This window comes from Lepidochelys kempii, chromosome 8, assembly GCF_965140265.1.
Source record: "Lepidochelys kempii isolate rLepKem1 chromosome 8, rLepKem1.hap2, whole genome shotgun sequence".
Lineage (NCBI taxonomy): Eukaryota > Metazoa > Chordata > Testudines > Cheloniidae > Lepidochelys > Lepidochelys kempii.
The window spans coordinates 106,176,269-106,196,987 of record NC_133263.1 but is presented as its reverse complement, the minus strand read 5'-3'; the positions used below and the strand labels follow the sequence as shown (position 1 = coordinate 106,196,987).

The 20,719-nt window shown below is 46.4% G+C and overlaps 1 protein-coding gene across 4 annotated transcripts in view; it reads right to left on the bottom strand.

The window, feature by feature from the left end:
* ERI3 (ERI1 exoribonuclease family member 3) overlaps positions 1-20,719 on the bottom strand; it is a 247,253-nt gene that overhangs the window by 181,277 nt on the left and 45,257 nt on the right. For all 4 annotated transcript variants that reach the window (XM_073357948.1, XM_073357949.1, XM_073357951.1 and 1 more), the window contains exons 4-5: positions 11,634-11,693; positions 6,696-6,787 (exon numbers count right to left, since the gene is read on the bottom strand). In XM_073357948.1, coding sequence (XP_073214049.1) covers positions 6,696-6,787; positions 11,634-11,693 — 152 coding nt within the window. The remainder of the gene's footprint in view (positions 1-6,695; positions 6,788-11,633; positions 11,694-20,719) is intronic.

The following is a 20,719-nucleotide window of genomic DNA, read 5'->3' as shown; positions in this document are numbered from 1 at the left end:
TCTGGTGCCCCTTTCATCTTTTGCTTCAGGTAGCTTCTTTAATTAATAACATTTCTGTGCCGACACAGGGAACTTTACACCCAGAATGAATGGCCCTCTCTCATTAGAACCACTACTGTCATGATGTATTCGAGAGCAGGAGGATGATTCATTTCCTTGTCTGAGGACAGAGAGGGCTTTTTTTGGGGAGGGTGGTGGAAGAGGTTTTATAATGAGTGACTTGTATTTGTTGAAGCTGATATGTGACTGTCGGCTTGAATTGCCTTGTCAGGACAAGCCTTCAGAAAGGTGATGTTCCCACTCAGGAGGTTTTCCTCATTAAAGAAATTGCATCTTAACAAGAGGGAAGGGGAGAGGTGGGAAGAGAACAGCCGTCTCTCCCTCTCCAGCCTGGTTCGTGCTCATCAGCAGTCGATCCAAATACAAAGACAGGATCAGCTTCTCATTTTCCAGCCCCCTTTCGAGCTTGGCACTCTGTCTCTGCTAGGGATTTAATCCACCTAGGAAAAGTAAGAAGCGTCTCCTATTCTGCCACATGCTCTGAGGGTTTACAGCCCATCCCAGGTGGTTGTGGCAAGGCTGGGCATCCTTATCAGCTTTGGAAAACCTCCACAGCCCACCACAGAAGCTGCTGGACTTTCCCGCACATCTAGGTTCTTGTGATTCACATGCCTGGCTGGAGGAGGCAGATTGAACAGAAAACGCTTGAGATCTTGGGTATTCCAAACAAGTTCCACTCCACAAGAAAAACAATCACTGCAGCCAAACGATCTCATGTCACCTGGAGGATCCACGCCAAATACAGGTGTTAAAGCCCCAAGCAGCAGCACTTCCACCTCCCCTGCCACAGACTGGGGTTTCTCTAGCCATTCACAGGGTGCTGCCTTAATACACAGGAATTCCTCCTGCATCAAGGCCCTCCATTGGGTTTGGCAGGTTCACCACAGCCTACTTCTGACTTTTTCTACCTTACTTGTTTACCCATCCCACCCACCCAGTCCCCATCTCCAGCACTGAGGCATCGGCCTTGCCCCTTTCTACCCACGGTCACCACAATTCAGCCTGTTTGCTTGCCCACCACCCCACAATACCTGTACCCTGGGACAGGGAGGAACGCAGTGCACAACTGGTGTTACACCTCCTACAGTATGGGCCCAGCCAAAGAGAAACAGTCTCTGGGCGACCATCTTCCTTAGCGCCCCCTCCCCTCCATCATCCTCTGACCCTAATGACAGGTGCACCGGAAATACCCGAGACAGACAGGACAGCCCAAACCCAGTAACGCCTCAGATCTCCTCCAGCCCACGGAGGTGCGAACACAATCTTGCTCCTTAACGATTCTTCCATGGGGCAGCACTGAACACTCCTGCTGCCTACCCGTTCCCGTTGAGCATGACTGAACCAGGATCAACGGAAAACGAGAACACTGCACAGCAGGAAAAAGCTGGGTAAAAAGGCTGGAGCTTGCCCCTGTTGGGCAGAGATGGTCTCAAGGTGTTTGCACTTGAGAATCGCAGATGAAAAGTGCTATAGAAGTGGAACCTATTATTAAAACAGGAAGCTGATAAAAGGAGAAGCAGGGCTGGAAACCAGGCCAGCCTCTGGCTAGGACCTCTGAAGATTTCATAAGCAAGGAAGCGATGCTGCGAGAAATGGAGTTAATGACTCAGTAGGTGGGGTTCTTCTCCTGAAGACGACAGGCATATTGCTAGGGGCACTAGGCTACCGGAGGTGCTAAGGAAGACAAAGAGGACCTGACCCTCCGTGGTTATTAGAGACCTGGTTTTCACAAGAGCGAGTGGAGTTAGTCCTGGCATCCTGGTCAAGTTCCACATGTCGCCAACTCCCCTTGGAGTTTCAATAACACGTTATTCAAGTTCATGCCCCCTCATATGCAGGTCTGCTAGCACAGAATAGCTGCCATGCTTCACCCCAGAGGGGGTACGTTTCAGCGGAGAGTTGAAGTGATCCTTAAGCAGGGGGATGTGAGAAGCCACTTTTGGGCTATTGAGGATCAGAGATCCTAGAGGAAGACAAGTGGTCAAAGGGCTATGCACCAAAAGCAGGTATTTTACTATTTCCCCCGACATGAAGACGGCCTGAAAATGTCAGGCATAGCCTCAAACACACGCCCCTTAGCTGTGCAGTGCTGATCGTGTTCTTTCAGACGCATCTCACCTAGTTTTACTGGTGTTCCTCTGGAATGCAAGAGAACTTTAGTACCAGTTAATGCTGCCAAATTATCTCTGTAGTACACTCAAACATCAAGCCCTTCACTCCACTGATACTTGGACAAGTAGCCACCACCTTTTCCCCACCCGGAGAAGTACCAGTTATTTATACAGGTGCATTGGGCAGCCCTTCCCGGAGCACACTGCGCATCCCGCACAGCCCCCCTGGGCTAGTCTTTGGCATGTTTCCTGGACATGCTGCATCCCAGAAGCTGCATCTTTTTGTCCATATGGCCCTGTTGCCGTTCTCTGCCTTTCCTGTTTAAAAAGAGATGTAGCTCAGTTCTGCTTTGCTAAACCCCATTTGGCAATGTGTCTACACACACGCAAACTTAATTAGTTCAGAAGGGAGATCTGGCATTTGAGGTGATGGATAAAAGTAATGGGAAGTGAGACAAGCCTGAGCTGGCAGTGAGTTCTCACTCAAGCCCCATTCACTGGCATGCTGCTAATCAGATGTGACGCTACACCTGGCTGTGCCCAATCAGCGCCAGAGCAGAGTGACGTGCTATTCGCTAACAGGTTGAGGGCAGACTCCGTTTCCGTGAGCTTGGAAACATGAAATGCATTTTCCACTTTGCCTTGGAGAAGCTTAGAGATGAAATTCTTAACATAACTGTTAAAAAAAAGAAAGAACAGAAAAGAGAGAACCGAACCACTCGTTCCACTCACGGCACCCTTGTGGGGTCTCTCTTTCCAACTGGCCGGAAATGACAGGTCACAAATGAAGAGTTAAGTTTCCAAGCTCCAGAATGCTACACAGCACCTCTGGCTGGCCAGCTCCCGTACCCCTGCTGGGGGAGACACCGCTCACCCTGCTCTGTTCAGGGGGTTGTAGTTGAACTACTTCCAAAGACTACTGCATTTTTCAATGTGAGGAGGGAGCGACCCCGTGGAATCAGGTCAATGAGCTGATGGCAGGCCCATGGCAGACCTGAGGTAGGGTGCACATGTCACCAAGACAGCTGTGTCCAAAAAGTCACTCTATCCTACGTACGATGCACACGAGCCAGAAAGAGGATAAACAGGAACTTCACCCAACCCTAGATGCCAAGGATAGAATCATAGGACTGGAAGGGACCTCAAGAGGTCATCTGGTCCAGTCCCCTGCACTCAAGGCAGGACTAATTATCTAGACCATTCCTGGCAGGTGTTTGTCTAACCTGCTCTTCAAAGTCTCCAATGATGGTGATTTCACACCCTCCCTAGGCAATTTATTCCAATGCTTAACTACCCTGACAGTTAGGAAGTTTTTCCTAATGTCCCACCTAAACGGCCCTTGGTGAAATATAAGCCCATTGCTTCTTGTCCTGTCCTCAGAGGTTAAGAAAACCTATTTTTCTTCCTCCTCCTTATAACATCCTTTTACATACTTGAAAATGGTTATGTTCCCTCTCAGTCTTCTCTTTTCCAGACTAAGCAAACCCAATTTTTTCAATCTTCCCTCAGAGGTCATGTTTTCTAGACCTTTAATCATTTTTGCTGCTCTTCTCTGGACACTCTCCCATTTGTCCATGTCCTTCCTGAAATGTGGCACCCAAAATTGGACACAATATTCCAGCTGAGGCCTAATCAGCACGGAGTAGAGCAGAAGAATTACTTCTCATGTCTTGCTTACAACACTCCTACTAATACATCCCAGAATGATGTTTGCTTTTTTTTGCAACAGCATTACACTGTTGACTCATATTTAGCTTGTGGTCCACAATGATCCCCAGATCCCTTTCCGCAGTACTCCTTCCTAGGCAGTCAGTTCCCATTTTGTATGTGTGCAACTGATTGTTCCTTCCTAAGTGGAGTACTTTGCATTTGTCCTTATTGAATTTCATCCTATTTACTTCAAACCACTTCTCCAGTTTGTCCAGATCATTTTGAATTTTAATCCTATCCTCCAAAGCACTTGCAACCCCTCCCAGGTTGGTATCGTCTACAAACTTTATAAGTGTATTCTCTGTGCCATTATCTAAACCAGTGGTGGGCAACCTGCAGCTCATCAGTGTAATCCAAGGGTAGCCAACTTATGGCACGTGTGCTGATTTTCAGTGGCACTCACACTGCCTGGGTCCTGGCCACTGGTCCGGGGGGCTCTGCATTTTAATTTAATTTTAAATGAAGCTTCTTAAACATTTTAAAAACCTTATTTACTTTACATACAACAATAGTCTAGTTATATATTAAAGACTTATAGAAAGAGACCCTCTAAAAACGTTAAAATGAATTACTGGCACGCAAAACCTCAAATTACAGTGAATAAACGAAGACTTGGAACACCACTTCTGAAAGGTTGCCGACCCCTGGTGTAATCTGATTGCGGGCCACAAGACATTTTGCTGCCGTTGACCGTCCACAGGCACAGCCCACCGCTGCTCCCAGTGGCCGCGGTTCGCCATTCCCAGCCAATGGAAGCTGGGAGCGTGTGGGACGCTGAACAGCTGCGGGAATCAACGGTGGGACGCTGAACAGCTGTTTGGGGCCTTGGAGAAAAATCAGCAACCCCAAAATAAAAAGAGACCACAGCCCTGCCCTCCATCCCCAAAATACAGCTTCTGGCTAGCAAACCTAGAAGGTAGCCTATTCAATACAGAAGCTACCCTAGGCTGTACACCCCCGCTAGAAAAGCAATTACATGCACAATGAAAGAGACAGAATGACTGGCCTTGTACATGGACACCCCTCCCTAGTAACACCAGAAGCAGTAGGATCAAGGCCTGACTCAATACAGCAGTAAGGCATGGAAGAGCCAAGAGGGGAGAACAGATCAGAAATGACCGGCCAACACCCCCAACGCCTTCTTTGTGCTGGTCTCCTGTAAAAGTTTAAATACAAAATTACATGGAAATTAAACCCCACAGTAATACACATAAGGGAAAGGTGTCCACGTCAACCCGAGGCATGGCCCTGATAAAGACCTCTCTGTTGACACAAGGGCAAGTGAGCAATGATTTTGTCTAGATGAGAGCAGATTTGTCGTCCCTGCAGGGCTTGTGCTGCAACTTCAGTCCCTGTGTTTCTCAAGATCTCACGAACCAGAGTGCGAGCAGAGAAGGACCAGCAGCTACACCAAGACCAGACTGTGAAATGGAGCCTTCTCCAGAGTTGTGTGCATTTTATTTAACCTTAACACCAGGGGAAATGGATGTGAAACTGAAAACCAAGCAACACCAATGGCGAGTTGTAGATGTCAGTTGAGTGCTGGACGTGTCAAGCCCGCGCCTTGATCGATGTGATAAAAACAGCAGCCTTTACCAGGCACTTAAACAAAGAAAAGCCACTGAAAGGTGATGGGTGCCCAGGTGAATTCAGGGCTCTGTGACACTATGTATCCTACACTGCATTCTGCGTCATTTCCTTCTTAGACAGCAAGGGCTACTTTTTAAATAGCAGGCCCTATTCAACTCAATGTGCAAAGATGCGTGCAGAATGGTACACCGATATGCATGTATGCAAATGGCGACATCAACGCCTAAATGGCCACTTGCAGCACTGACCAGCCAGTCTGTAAACGTGATTGCAGTTACTGAGCGCACCACTCTAGCATGCCAGCCTTGGACCCCGGGTTTTTCTTTTTCTTTTAGATGACGGCCCAGCAGCTACTGTCCATTTGGTACACCAGGAAGACAGAGAAGGTCTGGACTACGAAAGCTAGCCAATGGTCATCCCTCGATTCAGGAATACAGAACCAGTGACCACCCTACATACATACGCCCTTCCGCCCCACTCTTTATTCCCTGAGGCTGTGCTGGCTGCATGCGGCACAATGTGGTAAATGGAACATCATTTTCAGGAAGGGGCAGGTATTTATCCTCGAAGCCTGCCACATGGTCGCACTCAGGAGAGGGGCAGAGATCAAGTAGCCAGGGACCAGAATGGGTAGAAACAGAAGGAACATCCTACTGCGCTTGCCAATTCAGAGAAAATAATGGATACAAATGGAGCTATCCCAAAGCTCCCAGTTTAAACCCTTCAATGGATGTGGGGTCAAACTCACTTGCTACCCTACCCAGTGACCATGTACAAAGCCTTTCTCCTTGATCAATCTTCCTCCCATTCCCCTTGCTGTTATCACTTCTGATTATGCATGGCCCTCAACAACCATGCAGTGGACAAAGACTACGGGCAGCTCGATACCTGTAAGCAGTCGGGGCTTGGAGGCAGACGGGGAACGCTGCCGGAATCGGGATGGTACGGAGAGAACATGCGAGTTTTTCAGCATCAACTGAAACACACTGTTAAGGTGAGTGTTGGTTTGAACTGAGCCAAGGCCCCAGCAGAACTAAGATGTGAGAATTAACAGGGAGAGGAAATCATCAACATGCTCTTTCCCTCCCCACCAAACAAAAACGTGCATGAAGTTACACGAATCATCCCACTGCACCAGCAAGAGCTAGGTAATGGGAAAGGAGGAAACATTTCCCACAAGCATGCAGTAACAAAACCCTGTGCAGCTTCCCTTCCCATACTCACATTACTTTCAAATCCCAATCTCCGCAGGTTACAAAAATCGACTTGACGCTAGGATCTAAGAGGCCTTCCTTCGCCATCCACTCATCGACCCTCTGAAAGGAACGCAGGGAAAGAGGATGAGCTTTGTAGACAGGGAAGAGCCACAACAGTTAAACACAGATAAGCTCCTCGCAATCAGACAAGAAGAAAATTGTGATCTTATCCAGCAGCAGCCCCCACCCCTCTCTCCCTTTCTTCGCTCACATCATCTCAACAAGAGCACGTTTGGACCTTGGAAGATTTCCAACAGGAAACAACAGGCGACCAGTGCAGAGATGATCTTATCAGACACTACAAAAGCTCTGCTCACAAAAGAACAGGAATCATAAAATATTACTTAGCCCCCCCCCCACCCATTTTCCCCTTCCCTTCATCAAATAAGCTGTAACATTATATTTTAGGGCTGTCAATTAATTTCAGTTAACTCATTAGATTAATTTTTTAAATTGCGATTAACTTTTTTGAGTTAATCGTGATTAATCGCCATTTTAATCTCACTGTTAAGCAATAGAATGCCAAGTTAAATTTTTTAATATTTTTTAATAATTATTAAATATTTTTGGATGTTTTTCTACATTTTCATATATATTGGTTTCAATTACAATACAGAATACGAAGTATAAAATGCTCACTTTATATTATTTTTATTACAAATATTTGCATGGTAAAAATGATAAACAAAAGAAATAATATTTTTCAATTCACCTGATACAAGTACTGAAATGCAATCTCTTTATCCTGAAAGTGCAACTTACAAATGTAGATTTTTTTTTGTTACATAGCTGAACTCAAAAATAAAACAATGTAAAACTTTAGAGCCTACAAGTCCACTCAGTCCTACTTCTTGTTCAGCCAATCACTCAGACAAACAAGTTTGTTTACATTTGTGAGAGATAAAGCTGCCCACTTCTTAATTACGTCACCTGAAAGTAAGAACAAGCGTTCACATGGCACTGTTGTAGCCAGCATCACACGATATTTACGTGCCAGATGCGCTAAAGATTCGTATGCCTCTTCATACTTCAGCCACCATTCCAGAGGACATGCTTCGGTGCTGATGATGCTCGTTAAAAAAATAATGTGTTAATTAAATTTCTGACTGAACTCCTTGGGGGAGAATTGTATGTCTCCAGCTGTGTTACCCACATTCCGCCACGTATTTCATGTTATAGCAATCTCGGATGATGACCCACTACATGTTGTTCATTTTAAGAACACTTTCACTGCAGATTTGACAAAATGCAAAGAAGGTACCAGTGTGAGATTTCTAAGGATAGCTAAAGCACTCGACCCAAGATTTAAGGATCTGAAGTGCTTTCCAAAATCTGAGAGGGATGAGGTGTGGAGCATGCTTTCAGAAGACTTAAAAGAGCAACACTCTGCCATGGAATCTATAGGACCTGAACCACCACCAGCACCAAAAAAAGATCAACTTTCTACTGATGGCATCTAACTCAGATGATGAAAACGACCATACGTCAGTCCACATTGCTTTGGATCATTATCGAGCAGAACCTGTTGTCAGCATGGACACATGTCCTCCGGAATGGTGGCTGAAGCATGAAGGGACACATGAATCTTCAGCGCATCTGGCACAAATATCTTGTGACGCCGGCTGCAACAGTGCCATGAGAACGCCTGTTCTCACTTTCAGGTGACATTGTAAACGAGAAGCGGGCAGCATTATCTCCTGCAAACGTAAACAAACTTGTCTGTCTGAGCGATTGGCTGAACAAGAAGTAGGACTGAGTGAACTTGTAGACTCTAAAGTTTTACATTGTTTTATTTTTGAATGCAGGGTATTTCTACATAATTCTACATTTGTAAATTCAACTTTCACGGTAAAGAGATTGCACTACAGTACTTGCAATAGGGGAATTGAAAAATACAGTTTCTTTTGTTTTTTAACAGTGCAAGTATTTGTAATAAAAATAAATATAAACTCCTACTGTACACTTTGTATTCTGTGTTGTAATTGAAATCAATATATTTGAAAATGTAAAAAACATCCAAAAATATTTAAATAAATGGTATTTATTATTAACAGTGCAATTAATCGTGATTAATTTTTTTAATCGCTTGACAGCCCTATTATATTTCAAAGTTTCCTCCAATAGAGAGCCATGCCCTTATTTCTTGAAGTTCTGCCGACTTTTTAAAGAAGCTCGAAATTAACCCAAGAGATCATGGAGGAGCCCCCACAGACTGCGAACTGAAGGAAAATAAGCCACAAAACAGATACGAATGAGAGATTCTCATTCAACTCACCCTCATTTCCGAGGGACAACCATCCCGGGATGGGATTTTTCACCTACAGCACATCACCTGGGTCGCAATGAATATGACACATAAGATGGACGCTTATGGGTGCACAGGCATGCATGCCACCATTACAAACTCAGTACACACGCACACCCTGGTTTTGAAGAGTTGGACACCTTTTCCTTCCTTCTTCTAGTTCTACTGTTCCAGCTGGAATTAATTCTGTGTTCGTGAAGGGCTTTGAGATCTCCAGGTGGCAGGCACTGCACAAGTCAGCATTACGCACTCTTGCAGCCAATATTCTCAGTATCGTTTCAATGGGCGAAGTGCATCTCCGCTCCCTGCCCATGACGCGCGCAGCTCCTGAAACAGAAGGCTCCCCCTCGAGGCGGCCACGCGGCTTGGGCACGTGAAGAGATTCTAGTCACGTACAGGGCAGCAACGGCAACGCAGGCTGCTCTGCAGCATGACTGCTACGACCTGACAGCTCACCGTTCGGAGCCGCTTTCTCCACGGCCAGAGGAGAAGAGGGGAAGGAACGTGGCCACCTACAGCAGCAGACAACTGCCTTATTCACCCACACTTGAAATACAGGGAGCAGCAGCCAGGCTGCCTAAACCAACAACCCCCAGAGAAGCCAAAGCATAATCGCATTTTAATCTAGAAATAGGCAGATTTATTATTTGCTTTGCAGATAAGCCTAAGAGCCCCAAACACTGTCAAGGCCCCACTGCGCTGGGAACCGTACAGACAAAGAACAAAGGAGACCATCCCTGGCCCAGCGAGCTCAGGCCTGGATGTGAGACAGGGCTTGACCAGCAGACAGAACCTACAGATTAGGCAGACCAAACAGTTATGGAAACATCTTACAGAATGCAATATCTTTTCTGTGGGTTCTCTCTATGGGGTTGTGTGTTTTTTTTTAAAACATCCCATAGGATTTAATAGAGAATTAGAATCCTGCTACAGAATTCTATAGGATGCCTATAAAACCTATAGAAAGGTTTTCATTCTCTATGAAATTTTGCAGGTTGTACAAGTAATTTCTAAGGAACTCCACTGGTTTTCTTAGAATAAGTCTATTCCATATGGGGATGTTTGCGTGAACTTACCCATTTATACACTCAGCAATGGCCAAACAATCCAACTGACCAAGAGACAGCCACACGACCAAATTTATTTAACCTCAATACTCTAATTAAAGAGAAGTTTTTGGCACCAAAGCGATCAATTAAAGTAGGATCACATGGCAGTTGGGAGCAATACGGAGTATGCAGTGAGCTTTGTGATTTTACACATCACTGCATCTACATTTAATGGAGAGTTCCCCACACTTCCACCCACAGGAAAAGTGCTGAGACTGCGTCTGGTGCTGGGGCCAGACTGTATGGTGGAGTGGGAGACAACCAGACATTCAGGACTGCGAGGTGACTAGCATATCCTCAGCTGGGTTGCCGCAGGTCTGGTGAGGCGAGCTTCTAACTTGATTTTATTCAAAGGGTTTATCCTTCCCGCTTACCTTTGGTACTTGGGGCCCCACCATGTTCCAGATAGAGTGGTAGGACTCCCTCGACACATCCCGCAAATCCTCATTTTTTTCCCCCTCCATGAGCTCTGCCTGGCTTGGCCTGGGAAACCTGATTGGCTCCACGCAGGCCCTATGACTTCTCTCCAGACTGTGTTTAGGGATTCGGTTTGGATGGCAGGTGCTGGCCAAGCACAGAATTCCCCAAGACCCTATTTCACTGACACTGGGGATGGAACACGAGGCTCCTTTCAAGACTGGTCAAAGCAGCTCCCTCAGCAGCAGCAGGATCGTTCCTCAGTGCGAAGCTCTAGATGCTCTTCTTCCCCACCCACCACTTCGAGTCCCTGGGGCTGCAGTATTGCCTCCCCAGCTGTGTCAGCACCAGAGGGCCCCAGGAGCGAGAAATAGCACTTGTAACCTTTCTAAAATCCCTGACGTGAGCCAGCCGTCTCCGCAGAGGGTGTTAAAGCCTTTAATTTGATTTCCTTACATAAGCAATTGTTGCAATCATTCTGATTAGGAACAATTAGGCCATACGGCAGTGCAAATCCTGACAGAGACAATGCATTGAACTGTGACCGGCAGCCAGAGTGGGCTCTCCTGGAGGAGGTTTCCCTCAGTATTTGACTAACAACAAAAGCTATTGATGGCAAAATACTTTCAAGCTAATTAATCCTAAATGCTGCAGGAATTCAACATTAAGCAGATGGCATTATTAGGACTTTATCTGCATTTGCACATTCCACAGATTAGGTTTTAGAGGCCTATACTTTGTGTATTATTGAGCATTTAAATAGGTGGAAGCATTAATTTAATGGTGGGGGAGAGGGGGGAACAGCGCCCATGCAATGCACTAAAGCAACGTCTTGGCTCAAGTACGAATCACCTCCTCTCCTGTCTGGGGGCAGGAGCCTGGACATCTTGTCAGTACCCTTGACATGAACAGCTGGGAATGACAGATCAATGGTTCAATACTCTCAACGGCATGTCACCGACGTGACAGCAAATGTGATTCTAATGAAGCCGTAATCCTAGTCAAATAACCCGGGAGGGGGTGAAGAAGGGGGAGCAGAGGTCAAAGTTCAGGAACTAAAGGTTATCCTGCTTACCTCAAGCACTTGCTGGAGACTTGGCTGCCCATCCACCATGCCTTGAATAATTCCAGTCAGCTGAAACAAAAGAGGAAGAGAAAACAAGAGTCAGAGGAGCATTACATCGATAATTCGGTCTCCTCTCCTGCCCGCCTTTCTGAAACCGTAACGTGCTCTCGTGAGCAATCTGGGCAATACCAAGTCCTGTCAACTGCAGTACAGCAGCCCTGGGAATGGCCCCGCCAGCAAGCAAGAACACAGCACAATTCCAGAAACTGCTAAGCTGAGAGCTCTTACACATAAGCTATGAAATACTGGAACCCGAAGTCATACAGATTTGCTTAGGGGAACAATATAGAATCTTTTCTAACCCTGCGGTCAGTGCTATAATGAAATACCTAAATGCTCCCCATTTCAATATGCTGATCTTTTCCGTGTCAGTTCTGCTGCTGCCCTAAGTTACACGGCCAGATTCTACCACACACACAAGCTGTCTCCCAGCATTCCCATTCTGGAGTGATGACACAACAGAAATGCCTAGGAATCGATACATAAAATAAACCTGCCTCATAAAATGAGGTATGCAGGGTGTTAGTTTGTCCTTCATGGTGATTGGAGAAACGTGTATCCATGCTTTACATTAGTGTAAAACTCCCTGTTTTTACATTTTAAGCCAGAGGCAGTAAAATACATAAATATTTTTAAAAGTTTTAATTAAATCTGAAGAAAATCCATTTCATTTTAAAATACGACTACATTTTGTTTTTCAGTAAAAACTTTGGGGTAGGGACTGACTCTGGGCCCAATCCTGCAAACATTTAAGCACCTCAGTTGTTTCACTGACTTCCATTGGATTACTTGCATATTTAAAGTTCAGCACATGCATGAGTGTCTCCAGGGTCAAGGCTTGGTGTGTGTGTCTGCAAAATGCCCAGTATAGTTTGGGGCACTTAGGGCTGGTCTACACTACCGCTTAAGGCGAGGTAAGTTACGTCGCTCAGGGGTGTGAAAAAGCCACCCCCCTCTCAGCAATGTAAGTTACAGCAACTTAAAGTGGCGTCCACTCTGCACTATGTCGGCAGACACAGCTTCTGCCTCTCACTGAGGTGGTGTCATTATGCCGACGAGAACACTCTCCTGTCGGCACAGCACGTCTTCACCAGCCAAGCTATAGTGGTGTGGCCATGCCAGTGTATCACGGTAGCATAGACTTGCCCTTGGACTTGGTCTACACTACCACGTACCTCAGTATAACTCCATTGCTCAGGGTTTGTGGAAAAGCAAATACAAATCATGTTATTACATTTAGTATCACAGTTTTCTGATCATGTCTGAGCCCCAATTAAAGTGAAGACTGTACATGGCTGAAGACTATGATTTTGTTAATACATGCAACATCCAGACTCACAGAAAGCCATGACAGTCTAGTCACGAGCTGCAGATGGGAAGAATTCTTGACGGGCTCCCTCCTATCCAGGAGCAACTCTTCTATTGTAGAAGATTTCAGCCCAGTCAGAGATCAGAAGCCTTATGACAAGCCAAGAGCCTTGGTGCCTTATTAAGCAGACGGCAGCCTATGCAAGTTAGCCTATGCAAGAAACCCCTTTGTTTCTTTGGCTGCTTGGCTTACAGCACTGAAACTTAAAAAAAAAAAAAAATACCACAACCACAATTAAACTCCAATTAAAGTGTAATTACATTTAATGAAAACCAAATACCTGATTCACTGAATAAGCTGGCTCTAAGTGGGAAGATTATTTTCTTGTGGCGATTTACACACAATGGTAATATATACCTTTTAGGGAAGAAATTTTCATTTTAAGAATGTAGAGTTCCTCTAGGTGGGTTTCTGAAGTTTATCAAGTCATTATTAGGTGGCATTTTAAGGAAGTGGAGAAACACAGACACTGTTATATTCCAGAAACTGGTTTTATATTAATCTGTATTTTAATTGTGTAACAGCTGCTGCCTACAGACTTCCCATGCACTAAAGGAAAATAAATTTAAGAGATTAACTGCACTATTCCTTAGCCTGGTGTTTAACTCACATTTTGCCTCCTTGTCTTGTTTTGTCCCTTTCTTAGTAGAAGTTTCGCTCACCACTCACCCAGCATAGCTGGGTAACTCATCCCTCACCATTACCCTCTAATGGAAGTGCTGGCCCCAGCTCTGTGGTGAGCAGCCCAAGCTGAAGCTCTGGAAATTGGCTGAGGAAGAGCTGTTTTCGGAAATCTCACATGGCCTGCATCCATGCGAATGGCTTCCTGCAGCTTTCTGGACCTCACTGGCATCTCATTTATTTGTAGCTGAACACATTAAAGGGTACAGGGGAGGGAGGGAGGGAGGCCTGGCATGCCTGTGGCTGGATGGGGCCATGGCTGGATTATACCCCTGTTAGGAAGGAGAGGAAGGTGGGGTATAACAAGAGGTTGCACCATGCACAGTTAGGCGCACTGTAGGGAGTAAGGAGATTGCAGACACTGGGCTGCAATGCAGGGGAGCCAGGTTCTGTTCCCAGCTCTGGCACAGATGCACTGTATGACCCTGATTAAGTCACCTCCCAGCTCTGTGCCCCACGTCACACTCCATGCAGGGGCTCCAGAGCATGGGTACTGACCTCAGGGCAGACAGTTAAGGAGCAGGGCACAAACCCCAAATTGGCTGTGAGCTCTACATTTAGATTTCACCAACCAATTATAAAATGTGAACTCCTCAGGAGCTGTAACAGCCTAACCATGGAGTCACAGACAGTCCCCTTGGATGCTCCGACCTGTCTCGCCACTCACATGAGCCTCCCTTTCTGACAGATGGGCCCTTACACCAAGGATCACAACAACGTTCCGGTTACTCCCAGTCTCAAAGGACCCATCACCTACCCAAGGTCAATTGCCCCTCAAATCTCACACCAAAGACAATGCTTTGTAGCCAATCCTATAGTAAACTATCTAAAGATTATATAGGAAAAGGAAATAAGAGTTATTTACAAGCTTAAAGCAGGTAAACATAGATACAACAAAGAGACGACTAAAAGGGGATATGATTGAGGTCTATAAAATCATGATCGAGGTTGAGAAAGTGAATAAGGAACTGTTATTTACCCCTTCCCATAACACAAGAACTAGGGGTTACCCAATGAAATTAATAGGCAGCAGGTTTAAAACAAAACAAAAGGAATTACTTTTTCCACCCAATGCACAGTCAACCTGTGGAACTCCTTGCCAGGGGATATTGTGAAAGCCAACACTATAACAGGATTTAAAAAAAAAACAAAAAACCCTAGGTAAGTTCACGGAGGATAGGTCCATCAATGACTATTAGCCAGGATGGTCAGGAATGTAACCCCATGTTCTGAGTGTCCCAAACCTTTGTTTGCTAGAAGCTGGTACTGGACAACAGGGGATGGATCACTCGATGATTGTCCTGCTCTGTTCATTCCTTCTGAAGCACCTGGCATTGGCCACCGTCAGAAGACAAAAAGAAAAGGAGGACTTGTGGCACCTTAGAGACTAATCAGTTTGAGCATAAGCTTTCGTGAGCTACAGCTCACTTCATTGGATGCATTCAGTGGAAAAGACAGTGGGGAGATTTATATACATAGAGAACATGAACCAATGGGTGTGACCATACACACTGTAACAAGAGCGATCTCATTACCAGCAGGAGAGCTGCGGGGAGGGGGGGGGGACCTTTTGTAGTGATAATCAAGGTGGGCCATTTCCAGCAGTTGACAAGAACGTCTGAGGAACAGTGGGGGGGGGAGGTGGGGAGGATAAACATGATGAAATAGTTTTAATTTGTGTAATGACCCATCCACTCCCAGTCTCTATTCAAGCCTAAGATAATTGTATCCAGTTTGCAAATTAATTCCAATTCAGCAGTCTCTCCTTGGAGTCTGTTTTTGAAGTTTTGTTGTTGAAGAATTGCCACTTTTAGGTCTGTAATCGAGTGACCAGAGAGACTGACGTGTTCTCCGATTGGTTTATGAAAGTTATAATTCTTGACATCTGATTTGTGTCCATTTATTCTTTTATGTAGAGACTGCCCAGTTTGACCAATGTACATGGCAGAAGGGCATTGCTGGCACATGATGGCACAGATCACATTGGTAGATGTGCAGGTGAACGAGCCTCTGATAGTGTGGCTGATGTGATTAGGCCCTATGATGGTGTCCCCTGAATAGAGATGTGGACACAGTTGGCAACGGGCTTTGTTGCAAGGATAGGTTCCTGGGTTAGTGGTTCTGTGGTGTGGTGTGTGGTTGCTGGTGAGTATTTGCTTCAGGTCGGGGGGCTGTCTGTAGGCAAGGACTGGCCTGTCTCCCAAGATCTGTGAGAGTGATGGGTCGTCCACAATCCATTGTCTACAGCCAAGCTCTACGATACAACCGCATTTGCTCCAACCCATCAGACAGAGACAAACACCTATAAGAGCTCTATCAAGCATTCTTACAACTACAATACCCACCTGCGGAAGTGAAGAAACAGATTGATAGAGCCAGAAGAGTACCCAGAAGTCATCTACTACAGGACAGGCCCAACAAAGAAAATAACAGAACACCACTAGCCATCACCTTCAGCTCCCAACTAAAACCTCTCCAACGCATCATCAAGGATCTACAACCTATCCTGAGAGTGATGGGTCGTCCTTCACAGATCTTGGGAGACAGGCCAGTCCTCGCTTACAGACAGCCCCCCAACCTGAAGCAAATACTCACCAGCAACCACACACCACACCACAGAACCACTAACCCAGGAACCTATCCTTGCAACAAAGCCCACAACTCTATTCAGGGGACACCATCATAGGGCCTAATCACATCAGCCACACTATCAGAGGCTCGTTCACCTGCACATCTACCAATGTGATCTGTGCCATCATGTGCCAGCAATGCCCTTCTGCCATGTACATTGGTCAAACTGGGCAGTCTCTACATAAAAGAATAAATGGACACAAATCAGATGTCAAGAATTATAACTTTCATAAACCAATCGGAGAACACGTCAGTCTCTCTGGTCACTCGATTACAGACCTAAAAGTGGCAATTCTTCAACAACAAAACTTCAAAAACAGACTCCAAGGAGAGACTGCTGAATTGGAATTAATTTGCAAACTGGATACAATTATCTTAGGCTTGAATAGAGACTGGGAGTGGATGGGTCATTACACAAATTAAAACTATTTCATCATGTTTATCCTCCCCACCTCCCCCCCCCCCACTGTTCCTCAGACGTTCTTGTCAACTGCTGGAAATGGCCCACCTTGATTATCACTACAAAAGGTCCCCCCCCCCCCCCCGCAGCTCTCCTGCTGGTAATAGCTCACTTTAAGTGATCACTCTCGTTTCATATTCTCTGTGTGTATATAAAGTCTGCTGCAGTTTCCACGGCATGCATCCGATGAAGTGAGCTGTAGCTCACGAAAGCTCATGCTCAAATAAATTGGTTAGTCTCTAAGGTGCCACAAGTCCTCCTTTTCTTTTTGCGAATACAGACTAACACAGCTGTTACTCTGAAACCTCTCGTTACAGTGTGTATGGTCACACTCATTGGTTCATGTTCTCTATGTATATAAATCTCCCCACTGTATTTTCCACTGAATGCATCCAATGAAGTGAGCTGTAGCTCACGAAAGCTTATGCTCAAACTGATTAGTCTCTAAGGTGCCACAAGTCCTCCTTTTCTTTTTGCGAATACAGACTAACACGGCTGCTACTCTGAAACCTGTCAGAAGACAGGATACTGAGCTAGATGGACCATTGGTCTGACCCAGCCTGGTCATTCTTATGTTCTTATACACAAAAATGAGTTCCAATCTTACGTTTCAAATGGTGATAGATGCTTCTGTAATAAGCAAGCTCTATACGTTCTTAAGGGCTAACCCAGGCTAAGCACTGGGGAACTTCTGCTTATGCCTAGTAACCCTTGCACTCCAGAGTCCGAGCAGCACAGAGATCCAGTCACTCCTTGTTAGGGGATTGTATTTACTTCCCCCCTTCTGCTCAGAGCTGCACACTCAGCCGCTGGGAGGCATTCACTTACAAGACTCATTTCCATGGAGCGGAGAAAGAAAACAGCAAAGTCTTTTGTCCTCTTTACTATTCCACTCTAGTTCCTCTGGTGTCAGTGGGCCTTCCTTGCCCAGCAGGACATAACACCGTCTGCTAGAGACCAGCACTCCCCACTAGTTAATGTCTCTCCTGGCTGATGATTTACACACTTGACTTGTGATGCAAATGGTCAAATGTTACCTTACAATATGGGACGTAGACGCTGTAGGTGAGATTAATGCTTGAGAGCAACTCACAAGCATTCAGTGAAGTCGAAACAGTAAACACACTCTTATAGTTCCAGTCCCTGTGTTCACAAGACTAACCCACCAGCGAGTCAGACTGATTCCAGCGATCTATTCAGTCGAGACATGGGGACCTTGGCCTGAGCAGGGACCTGCTCTGCCAGCACCACACCTCAGTTCTCCATTTGGAAGAGGGGGGTAATAATGCTGCCCTACCCAGGGGCGTTACAAGCATAACTTCATTAGTGTTTGTGTAGTCTCAGGGCTTGTCCACCCTCAGAACACTTCTGTGTGGACACTACCTATGCCAACAGGAGGGATTCTCCCATTAGTACAGGTAACCCACCTCCCCAAGAGGCAGTGGAAGAGGGAAGAATTCTACAGGGGGACTTAGGTCACTTAACGCTGCTCAGGCGTATGGATTTCACACAACCTTCACCCATAGAGTTAACCCAACCCAATTTTCTACTGTAGACCAGGCCTGGGACACCGAAGAGCTGAGCACCACAGAACAGCTGGTCAGAGGGCAGAGTGCGTGCAGGGAGGCTGGGAGTAACACCTCCTGCTGAAGCACCTGGCATTGGCCATCGTCAGAGACAAAACCCTGGACTAGACGTACCACTGGTCTCCTCCAGTGGGGCCAGCATGCGTTTCACAAACACGGATCTATAGAGGAGTGACAACGATCCCTCGTCACCCTCCATGCTATCCATCTAGATTTTTATACAGCCCCCGTCACTGTGGTATCCGAGTGCCAGATATCTCCATTTTACAGACAGGCACACTGAGGAACAGAGTGAGGCAGTTAATTGACCAAGGCCACCCAGTGAGCCAGTGTCAGAGCTGGAAACAAAACCCAGCGATGTTGACATAGAGGTATAAGGGGATGAGAGAGGTCCTCACTGGATTATCCTCTCCCGTAGAAGCGGTACGAGCACAGAGCAGGGCAGAGCTAAGTGTCATCTGCAGAGGGTCCATGGATTCCACACTTACATACACAGGGGACTTCTCCGGGGGCACTGCCGTCTACGAGAAGGCAATAGGAATGCTGCGCGAGCTGCAGAATCCAACTTGATCCTTACAATACCCCACCTTTTAACCAAGATTCTCCCTCTGCACCTTCACCGTTGGCTGCTGTGTTACACAGGGCCTCTGCTGGAAGGACAAACAACCCAAAGGCCCAGCAGCTGAGGTGAGCCTCGGGCCCACTCCGGAGGCAACCACCCTGGCTTTGAGAAAGTTTCAAGTTTTTCAGCACATCAGCAATGTTTTATAACTTTCTGCTGGATTTGAAGTGAGCAATCTGGGCTCTTCCTCATCGACAACACGGCTAAAAGCAGCTCAGGTTCACACACCTCAGAGGTGAAGCCACCTTTGGGGAGGGGTGGGCGAAGGAAAAGGCCGGCAAGGAAAAGGCCACCACCAAGCCCTGTCTACACTGGGGCTTTTTGACCTCTCCCAGTGCGGCTCACACTATTCCAGCTCCACTTTTGTTAGCAATGGTGGGGATTTTTCAGGAAAAGGTCTATGGAGACCCTGCCCCGTATGCTCATCTGACTCTGGATCAGCACCACAGATTGCCAGTCCATTTTAATTTCCCCCTCCCCAGGTGTGCATGTACAATTACCTATGCAGCCCTGCAGTTACCATGCACCTCTGCTCCCCTGGGAAAGCAGAGAGCAGAGGGGAGGCAGACAGGAGAGCTGTGCACATGGCAGACTTCAACACCGCTTTCCCTCCGCCGTTTATCTCAGAAACCATTGTGTTTCCACACCAAGACAGTTTGCTGATTACATAAGCACTTGTCTCGGGTGTACAATCTGATCATCAGGCCTGGTCTTTCTTTGTAGACAAAGAGGCCAATAAATCTCACCCTTTATAAGTAGAGGTGCCTAGACAAAGCCCTTTACTGGCATTTAGCAAAATGGGTTATTTTTCAGACAACATAAAACAGCACTGAAAGATCGCTTTAAGCATCACAGCTTCTTCAGACGAACGTTCGATAAGAGCTAGTAGCTCCAGCAGCAGGCAGGGGAGCACTACAGAGTTCTTGTCCAACCCGCAGCTGTGTTCTCATGGCTCCGGCTGCCCCACGGAATATGGAGGGGACTCTGCCCCCTACCCACCAGATCCCACGACAGAGGTAGGCCTCAGGGGCAGGGAGCAATTGGTGTTTCAAGAGCAGAGAGAGGATTGAATCAAAGTGCTGCAGGAGGAGTCAGCCCCAGCCTTTTGCTGGAACTTCCCTCTCCCGCCAAGAAAGGAAGAAAGCCAGCCCACCCCTGTGTGGGAGAGAGGCCTTGTTCCTCAGCAGCCTGCAAAAGATTGGAGAAAGATGGAAGGAGAGGGATGGGTTCGGTGTGGTGCTGGAAACTTGGGAAGAGGAGACTGATGGGATAGGACAGAGTGAAAGCCAAGGGTTACAGAGAGAGTTAACATACATACCACAGAACGCGACAATAGATGGTGGCATCTCCACATGCCACATCACTAATGCAGGTTTCAGAGTAGCAGCCGCGTTAGTCTGTATTCACAAAAAGAAAAGGAGGACTAGTGGCACCTTAGAGACTAACCAATTTATTTGAGCATGAGCTTTCGTAAGCTACAGCTCACTTCATCAGATGCATTCAGTGGAAAATACAGTGAGGAGATTTATATACACACAGAACATGAAACAATGGGTGTTTATCATACACACTGTAAGGAGAGTGATCACTTAAGATGAGCTATTACCAGCAGGACAGCGCGGGGGGGGGCATGGGGAGGGAGAAAACCTTTTGTAGTGATAATCAAGGTGGGCCATTGATTATCAG